At 43.5% G+C, this 10,312-nt stretch overlaps 1 protein-coding gene across 2 annotated transcripts in view; it reads left to right on the top strand.

Annotated features, from left to right (window-relative positions):
• The window catches only part of Heatr5a (HEAT repeat containing 5A), an 86,665-nt gene extending 76,924 nt beyond the window's left edge, over positions 1-9,741 (top strand). For both annotated transcript variants that reach the window (XM_021202178.2, XM_029540827.1), the window contains 4 exons: positions 2,870-3,094; positions 6,000-6,151; positions 7,613-7,826; positions 8,011-9,741. In XM_021202178.2, coding sequence (XP_021057837.1) covers positions 2,870-3,094; positions 6,000-6,151; positions 7,613-7,826; positions 8,011-8,315 — 896 coding nt within the window. In that variant the 3' untranslated portion in view covers positions 8,316-9,741. The remainder of the gene's footprint in view (positions 1-2,869; positions 3,095-5,999; positions 6,152-7,612; positions 7,827-8,010) is intronic.
• The last annotated feature ends 571 nt before the right edge of the window (positions 9,742-10,312 follow it).

The following is a 10,312-nucleotide window of genomic DNA, read 5'->3' as shown; positions in this document are numbered from 1 at the left end:
CACACACACACACACACACACACACACACACACACACACACACACAGAGCGACTGACCAACCTGCATATGCCACACCAAAATTTTTAAATCTGTCCTGTCACATTAACAAAGATGCTTTCCACCAAGCTTCACAACCAACATGGTTCAGTCCCAGAACCAACATGGTAGAAGGAAAGAACTAATTCTACAAGCTGTCTGGCCTCCATATGCACATCATAGTGTATGTGCACCCTACACAAAATAAATAAATAGGAAAGGTTTTTTATTTTAAAGAACTAGCATATAAGTACACGGGACTTAATAGATACTTCATAATCAGTATAGGTTTTAATTTGTTTTAATATATCCTAACCATTTTATGAACTAACTAGTTTCTAGCCTAATGACTTCAAGCTTCAATTTGAATTAAAACCACAATTCTTTGTTTGCACACACTGTTTTATATACTGAGAGCAACACAGAAATTAATTTATTAGAGAATTGGGTTAAAAAAAAATATGAGTCTTACTAAGTAATAGCAGGAAAAATAAATTGCTATTTTAGTTTCCTCGTATTCTTTTTTATTTTTTCCTGATGCTATAAGGCTTTTTTTTTTTCTGAGACAGCTACATGACCACTGAGTGATATCCCCAGCTTACCCTCCCCCCTTTACTTATATTTTGAGACAGGATCTTACTAACTTGCTCACATTGATCTTGAACTTCATCTGGAATGCAGGCTACAGAATTGTTCTGCCTCCTCAGATTCAAGTAGCCTGTGCTACCAGGGTGTGGCTTACACATTAACATTAAACTTATAACTCATTTCAACCCTTTAGTGGCCATGAACATTTTATTTCTTTTTTTGTTTCTTGTTGTTTTGGTTTGTTTGTTTGGTTAGTTGTTTTGACAGGTGTTACTGTGTAACCTAAAATGTCCTCCAACTTGAGATCCCCCTGCCCCAGCCTCCCTGGTTCTTGAATCATATGTATACCCCAGCCTATGTATCCCCATCATACCTGGCTCTATGAAAACTTTTATTAAGTTTGTCTGTAGCCAGATCTGTCAGACCCCTGAGCTAGAGTCGGGCAAATGTGAGCTTCCCAACATGGTTGCTGAGAACTGAACTCAGGTCTGGAAGAGCAGCCAGTGCTCTTAACCAGTGAGCCAGCTCTCCAGCCTCCATGAAAACTTTTACTACATTATCATTAGGGGCTTTCCAAAAATTCCTTGGAAACAATTTAATAAACAATAAGTTGGAATGTTAAATAATGTTCCTGTCACTAAATGTAAAGATCTGAGTTTGAGTCCCCAGTACCCACTCAGAAGCCAGGAATTGTGACATATGTCTGTAACTCAGCTTAGGGTCGGGAAGGAGACAGGTAGCTCCCTGGAGGTCACCAGTCTAACCAGTTAGTGACCTCTGGGTTCAGTGACAGATCCTATCTCAGACAACACAGCATCAACCTGCACTTCCAATACTCACGTATACTATACACACAAACAAAAATAAAACATGAGAAGACTTTAGACTACCTGTGGAAATACATACCTGTAATCCTGGCTACTCAGGTTTTTAAGACAGGAATATACAGCAAGATTGAGACTTTCTTGGGCTACATCCTGAGTTCAAGTCCAACCTGGGCAATTTAGTGAAACTCTATCTCAAAATTAAAACTAAAAGAGAAGGGGGAAAGTTCCAAGGATATATAACGCAATAGTAGAACTTGCTTATCTTCCAAGAGTAAATCCCTAGGTTCAGTTCCCAAAACAAAAGGTCTTGTAAACATATTTTAAATAAATTGAATAGTAATGAACCTTCATCACATTGTGAAAACACTTAGAGCTACAGGACTGTGTACCTCAAAATGTGAGGCTAGGACTAGACTTGGAGACGCTTGCTTGTCATGCCAGCACTCCAGAAGCAGAGGCAGAAGAATCAGGAATTCAAGCCCACCCTGGATACACAATGAGATCCTGTCTCAAAAGCAATTACAAAAACTATAACAAATAGGATAGGAACTTTAATCCCAGCACTTGGGAGGCAGAGGCAGGCGGATTTCTGAGTTCAAGGCCAGCCTGGTCTACAGAGTGAGTTCCAGGACAGCCACTTTTGTAATACATGCTGAGGTCTTATTTTAAAAAAAGAAAGATTAATAGGTAGCTATCAAAAGCTTGACACTAAGCAATACAACCAAAGTAACATTTCCAGTTACAATTACCAGAATTTGATCCAACTGTAACAATCTTAATTGATGGGGAAGTCACTTGGCTGATAAATTGATTAGGTTACCTTGCAAGCATAAGGACCTGCGGAGGAGCCCAAGAACCGTACAAAGCCGGGCATGGTGGCATACACTTGTAGTCCCTGTGCTAGGGAGGCAGGGAAGGCTTGGGCATGCTGGCTGGCCAGCCTAGAGTTATTAAATTCTCTCAATAGTTACAATTTATGAGAAATGCTCTAGAGCTTTTCTGGGTGGCGTTTGGGGAAAGACGAGTCGGTGCTGAGGAAGGAGCCCAGAGCTGTGCCCCACAGCCCAGAAAATGACCGCAAGCGCTGGAAGCCTCTGGCACTGATCTATTCCTGATGACTCAGCTTGTTTTCTAGCTGCATTTATTTCCTTTTATGTGTATGTGTGTGTTTCCAGAAGATACGTATATGTACTGTGTACATTCCTGGTTCTCACGGGAATTTGAGAGGGCATTGCATCATCTGAAGCTGTGGTTAAGGTTTGTTGTGGGCCAACCGTGCAGGTGCTGGGAATCAAACTCACGTCCTCTGCAAGAGCAACGAGCGCTCTTCACTGATGAGCCCTCCTTCCCTCCAGCCCTCCTTGATGACTTCAGAAAGCATACGTGCTCAATGCAGAGTTGTCATTTTCTCTTGCAGGTAGCATCTCAATTCTCCCTACAGTATTGTACCTTACCATTGGAGTCCTACGAGAAACTGCTGTGACATTACCTGGGGGCCAGTTATCCTCCACAGTCACAGCTTCTCTGCAGACTCTGAAAGGAATCTTAACTTCCCCCATGGCCCGGGCAGAAAAGAGCCACGAAGCTTGGACCAGCCTCCTCCAAAGTGCATTAGCAACTGTGCTTGACTGCTGGAGCCCAGGTCAGTAGGAGTGTTAGGTCTTAATGTGAGAAGCATACTGGGTTTGTTTCTGGGTTTTTTTGGTTTTTGGCTAAGCTATTCTGTTGCTCAAATTTGATAGTCTCACCCAGAAGAGACTGTATTGTGTATTTAGCAGGTATGTAAAGTGTTCGGATATATTATTCATTATCACCAACGTCTTTGTCCATTTGTAATTGGCAAGAAAGGCAGAAGCAGGTGGGTCTCTTGAGTTCCAGGCCAGCCTGGTCTACAGAGTTCCAGGATAGCCAGGACTACAACTGCAAAGAAAAATAAGAAAAGGAAAAGAAAAGCATCTTAGGAAAGTGTCAAGCAAGGATGGCACAGCTGAGAGCTGAAGGCGGAAGTGTAGCTAGGAGGAGGAAGTACAGGGATGTTGGTTCCCTGAGACAGGTCCTGCCACTGCTGCTGGCAAGAAGGCTTTATTTTCAAAGGCAACCTTCTAGTGCAATCCATATTTAAGAGAAAAGGCGGTAGAGAATGGCTGAGGTGGAATTACAGTGACGAGATCAGCGGGATGAGATACATTACAGCACATTTGAGTGTGTTAGCCTCTGCCAGCGTAAGAGGGGAGGAGAGATGAAGATGGAAGAGCACATTCTCCATCATGACAAGTTCTCCTTTATCACAGACACACAGCGGTGTTTGGGCTCAGCTGTGTATCAGGACGTAGATGTTAGAGCAACTGTCACTAGGAGCCGATCGTGAAGATAAAATGTTTGCAGAGCAACAGCTTGCCTCCCAGTTGGGCCTGATGCTGCCTGTCATCCCAACACTTGGCAGGAGAAGCAAGAATATCAGGAGTTCAAGGCCAGCCTTAGTTACATAGTGAGTTCAGGGCCAACCTAGCCAAGCCCGGCCTTATCTCAAAAAAAGAAAGAAAGAAAAGAAAAAGAAAAATACCCTAGTAGATTAAAACAGAAAAGCATTGTGGCTTAAAACAGGAAACCATTTGTTACCTATTAGTTTCTGAGGTCCAGGCCTTAGCCGCTCATGAAGTTACTAGGACACTCACTGGCCAGGGCTACAGCTAGAGGACTGGATTCCAGGATGACTGAGTCAGACAGCTGTTGGCTGGGGGCCTGCTCTCTACTGCCTGAGCCTCACAAGATTCCTACTGCTAAGCAGACCTCCCATCCACCTCAGAAAATAAAGGGCAGGAGAGGAGCTGGAGGAGAAATGGGAAGAGACCCAGGACACAAGTTACCTTGAGGACATTAAAAAGTATTTTTACTAAGCTGACTGTAATGATTAAAAATGACTTCGTGACAAAAAAAAAAATACAAAAAAAAAAAATGACTTCGTGGTGGGGGGTGGGGGGATAAAGCAGGAGAGCCCCTGGATGCCTGTGCTCTCTGCCTGCAGTCACACCGTCCACTTATTGACTTGGTGTGACTTGGGCAAATGACCAGATTCCCGTTCCTTACTCGGACATTGTGGCTGCCGGGGTGAAGTGTCTGAGCACCACACAGGGCACTGCTGTGTGGGTCACTTTGTTACCATGTGCCAGTTCACCTGAGAGACCTCAGTGCCCTCTCACTGCGTCTCCTCTCGGGTGTCAACCCCCAAAGCTCCCACCCACCCAGTGGCAGGCATTTTGAGTGATTTTCACAGGCTGATGGTGAATTCTGTGGCAGATCTCTTGCATTCCAGATTCTCCTGCCTAGCCCGTAATCCCAAGTAGCTGGGATTACAGGCTTGAGCCACCACATCCTGCTCTCTATGGTTTTGGGTGTTTTTATAAGCATGGACCTTTTGTTACTAGCTGACCTTAAATTCTTTATTTGATCTCCACATCATAGTGAAGGTGTATTCTGTTGCCTAAGAGGGCTGGCTGGCACAGGTGTTAAGTACTATTGAGTTGATATGGCTGGTGCTACTGTTTATGCGTGCCATTTGTTTGTAAATAAGTTTGCCATTTGTCTAAGTGGGCTAGGCTGGAGCTAATAGAGTACTTGTCTAACAGCACAAAACCCTGGCTTCTGTCCCCAGCACTACGTACTCTTGGCATGGTAGCTCAGCCTGGGAGCCCAGCACTCAGGAGCTGCAGGCAAAGAAAAGTTGTCTACACCACACATCAAGTTGGAGGCCAGCCTAGACTATTTGAAATCCTGGAGGTTTTTCATTTGTTTTGTTTTGGATTTTTTTTATGGTTTGTTTTTTTTTTTTTAATTAATTAATTTATTATGAGTACACTGTCACTCTCTTCAGACATACCAGAAGAGGGCAGCAGATCCCATTACAAATGGTTGTGAGCCACAATGCAGTGGCTAGGAATTGAACTCCGGACCTCTGGAAGAGCAGTCAGTGCTCTTAACCACTGAGCCATCTCTCCAGCCCCTTATTTTGGGTTTTAAACCAATCATAACACTTGATCTTGGCCAAAAACCCAAGAAGCTATTTTTAATTAATTAATCAATTAATTAATTGGCTGTCCTAGAATTCTGTAGACCAGGCTGACCTCGAACTCACAGAGACCCACCTGCCTCTGCCTCTCAAGTGCTAGGATTAAAAGTATGTGCCACCACTGCCCAGCATCACCCTTTCAAAATTACTGGTTTTTCATAGCTACTTCATTAAAATTTTTAATTAGAATATTTATTGTAACTGATCCTTGGGAAATGGGAATGGAACTCAGAGGTATAGTACTTGCCTGGTCCGTTTGTGTTTGTGTGTGTGTGTGTGTGTGTGTGTGTGTGTGTGTGTTGGGAGTGGACTAACACGCAGGTGGGATTTGAGCTTGCCGACATGCACACCGCTGTCTGGCCACCCTCGGGCTCCTAAAAGTCTGTGTCTGCAAGGAAAAGACATGCTAACCAAACTAAAGACAGCCTCACACAGACTTGAGGCAGTGAGTATGAGCCTCCTGACTGTCATTTCTCTGCAGTTGATGGAGCACAAGAACCTGATGAAGTCAGTCTGCTTACTGCCGTCACAGTATTTATTTTGTCTACCAGCCCGGAAGTGACAACCGTCCCCTGCCTTCAGAATCGCTGTATTGAAAAATTTAAGGCTGCCCTGGGGAGCAAAGACTCTGTGGTAAATGTCTTTTAGCAGAAAGCTATTTGCAATAGGACTCTGTTGAGACACACGTGTTGCCTTTATGATTGCAGTACACACAGTGTGCTTCTCTGTGATCTCGATCTCTGTGACAAACAGTATCCAGGGGCTGGACTGTGGTTCAGTAGGTAGTGTGCACACCTAGCACACACAAGACCCTGGGCTTGATGTCCAGCACTGTACGAACCTAGCATGGTAGTGTAGGTCATATCCAGCCCTAGGGGCTAGAGATAGAGATCACAGGTGAGTTAAGGCCATCCTAAGCTACATGAGACTGTCTCCAAAAACAAAAAGGTAAAACAATACTAAATTTTTAAATGAGAGCATCTTAAAATTGCTGTAACTCTCCAGGAGTGCTATGGCTACATCTAATCCCAGCACTGGGGATGCAAAGATAGGAGAAGTGCCCATGAATGCAAGGTTAGCCCATCCACATAGTATGTTTCAGGTCAACCAAGACTATGTAGTGAAAACTGTCACAAAAACAAAAACACAGAATTGGAGAGGTGGTTCAGCAGTTAACAGCACTCCTACCAGAGGACCGAAGCTCAGTTTTCAGTACTCACACTGGATAGCTTACAGCCACCTGGACCTCTAGCTCCAGGAGGTCTGATCCCCTTGTCCGGTCTCTGTGGACACTGCACTCAAGTGCCCATATCCACACACAGAAGCACACATACACATAATGTATTAAAACAAAATCATTGATATGACAAGGGATTTGTATGATAATTTGTACATTTTCTTTAAAGAAAAATAAAATAAGGAATAATAGATTAATTAGGTTAGACTAGATTAAATGTTTGGTTTTTTTCATTCGTTATGAAATGAGTTTGGAGCCCATACTCAGAAACATTTCTTACTTCCAAAGACACTGGAACCAAATTTTCTCAGGGGGGGGATAATACTAATGCTCAAAATACTATTCCAGTTTAAGGAGGTAATGTATGTATGTGGTTGTTTTTCTTTTTCCTTTTGTCCAAGGTCATTGGCTACCTGCCCAAGTTGGGTAGTAGTGACACAACTGTGACAGGTCATGGCACATCTTAGTGTGGGCCAGATGGAGTCCTTAAAACCTGTATACCGTGACATGAATCAAATGTGTAGAATTACACTTTTTTTTTTTTTTGGCGTGAGTTGTTGGGGTTCATTTATAATGTGACTACTAGTTTTACACAGTACAGAGCCGCCTGAGAAGAGTGGGCTAGAGGGCAAACCCCCTCCCACTGTGCTGAGTGCCTGTGTCACTCCACCCTGCTGCAACCACTGTTTTTATGTAATGCCTGTTGGTACTAGGACTTCCAAAACTAAAGAGAACTGGAATAAATATAAACCTTTGCCACTTTAACTGCCAAGAGTTTGCAAGAACGTTTGTTCTTTGTGTCTCTTTGTTCTGGGAACTTTGTAAATTTACTCTTTCTTCTCATCTTGCCTGGTTAGGTGCAAATGAAGACCTGTCAGCTCCTCCACTCCATTGTTCAGTATCCGAAGCCAGCCGTCTCCTACCCATACATTTATTCCTTAGCATCTTCTATTGTGGAGAAGCTGCAGGAAATAGACAGAAGGAAACCTGAAGATGCTACTGAGCTGCAGCTCTGCCAAGAAGGAATAAAGCTCTTAGAAGCTTTGGTCCCCATTGCGGAAGACGAGCACCGTGAGTATCAGCACCGAGCCCTGCTCTCTCTCCAGTGTCTGTAATCACATGATGTCTGTTGCCCTTTCATCCGAAGGCCCTTATGAGAGGCCACAGTGATGTCTGCCAAAGGCTGGTTCTCAAGCACCTGGGGGCTAAGTGTTTGAAGCTCCTTCCTCCATGACCCTGCCCTCTCTCACCCTAGGTGCTCAGCTGGTGGCCTGCCTTCTGCCCATCCTCATCTCCTTCCTTTTGGATGAGAATGCTCTGGGATCAGCAACTCCAGTAACAAGAAGTCTGCACGACTTTGCTTTGCAAAATCTCATGCAGATTGGGCCTCAGTACTCCTCTGTGTTTAAGAGTGTCATGGCTTCGTCCCCAGCCCTGAAAGCCCGGCTGGAGGCTGCTGTGAAAGGCAATCAGGAAAGTGTCCGAGTGGATCCGCCTTCTAAGCATGCCAAGAACCTGGCCAGGAACGCAAGCATCCAGCTCAAGACCAATTTCCTGTGAGCTACTCTCCTAGAACACTGAGCACCTGAATGTAACACATGGCATTTCCTTGCTTTGGGGACAAAAGTGAAACTTGAGGCACAAGTGCACTTGGAGATCCTGTCGATTGTTCTCATTTCAGGAGGGACCGAAACTTAACAGTCTTGGTAATTCTGGTTTTATTTTGTTTCCATTTACTAAGACCATGGAACTGTCAGAATTCTTGCCAGGCATTTCAAGAAAGTGCCAAAGATCCAAATTTACTAAGCAGTCCACTACTTTGAAAATGAAGGGATTCCCTCTAACAAATTTGAGAGACACCACTGTATTATAAAGTATCTGCGCTTATACCACATCCCACTTTCTATGTGGACCCCTGCCTTATTCAGTGGTAGTATCAAACTGTGTTGCATTTCTCAAGCAACATCAACGATTAGAGCAGGGGAGGGTGGCACTCACCTGAGGAGACTGAGACAGGATGATCATCAAAGTTCCAACCAGCCTGGTCTACAGAGTGAGTTCCAGACCAGCTGTGGCCACACGATAGGACTTCTCTCAGAAAATCAATTAACAAACTAACGATAATAGTGCCAATAATAAATAAGTGATTGGAACACACTTTAATAACTAGACCTAAGCCAGGCTCATGCCTCTAATCCCATCACTCAGGAGACAGGCAAGTGGATCTCTGTGAGTTCAAGGCCAGCCTGGTCTACAGAGTGAGTTCCAGGACAGCCAGGGCTATACAGAGAAACCCTGTCTCAAACAAAGAACCAAATCTAGAATTACCCACCTTATAATAGGAGAGACAGCTTCAGCCCCACTGTGTGGCTTGAGGCTGTGGTCTCATGATGATATCTTTTGAGTGAGTTTATGCTGAGATCCCACGGGATGCTTTTATGTAGAATATGGAATGATCACCCTCCTACCATCCTGAGACGGGTTTTCTGTTACCTCTGTTCCTTTTGTTTTGTTTTTTATTTGTGGAAATCATTCATATTGAAAGCTTAATATTAGAGTCATGTCTATATAGATTTGGGGTTATATGAATGTCAGATTTAGTACAACAAATTTAGAACTTCAGTGAATACAAATACTTTTTTAACACAGAATGTATTTTAATATAAAAATATAATGATAAAGTCATACTGGTAGAAAATATTTTTTGGCTGTTTACGATTATTTCCCCTCCACTTCAGTATTGTTCTGTGTGGACTGACCACTGTGTCAGAATGGTGCAGCTCCTGTTAAAATTCACAGACTTCAGGGACAGAGGTGTGGTCAGAATTGAGAAAAACCGATTAGACCAGGAGCCACGTGGTGGACTCTGTTTTATTATGTTTGTATGTAAATACTCTTGTAAAGCATTCAGAGTGGAAAACATTTGGCAAACTCTAACACTACAATCAACTTTTCTATATTACATAAATAAAGCTAATTTTCTTTATGTTTTTGTATTTTGAAGTGTTCATCCAGGAACGAGGACCAGTTTTTCTCTCAGATTCGCAACAGTCCCCCTTTACCTCGGCTTTGGTTCTCAGGAGCGTTCCCTGCAGTGGTTTAGGGTTGTCTTCCTGGAGGGCTTGAATGTATGTTTCCTGTTCTCATCTAAAAAGCCCTTCTCCCTGGTTCTTTCTGTGAACTCTGTCTCCTCTCGGGCCTGGGCTAAGTCTTGCTAACCACACGTTATATATACCCTTAACCTACCCAATTTAACTTCTGCCTTACTCATCTGTGTTGCTGTAGTCACTGCCACAGTGTGATGCCTACTGTGCCCATCAGTCCAGTGTACTATCATCTTACCTCCCTTGTAGACGGCTTCCTCAACGGGAGAGATCATGTCCAATAATCTTGCCTCTATGACATCAACCATGTTCCTGACAGCAGCTTACTTGCTCTGGTATGAGCCAGAGTTAGACTCGGGGTCATGTTTCTTTACCAAGGAAAGTGCAGCCCAGGTGCTCTTTGGATACAGTCTAGTCATTTGATTTTTTTTTTTTTTTTTTTTTTTTTTTTTT

The sequence above is a fragment of the Mus pahari genome, chromosome 7, assembly GCF_900095145.1.
Source record: "Mus pahari chromosome 7, PAHARI_EIJ_v1.1, whole genome shotgun sequence".
Lineage (NCBI taxonomy): Eukaryota > Metazoa > Chordata > Mammalia > Rodentia > Muridae > Mus > Mus pahari.
The sequence above is the reverse complement of the archived record's forward strand: the minus strand, read 5'-3'. Positions and strand labels throughout refer to the sequence as shown.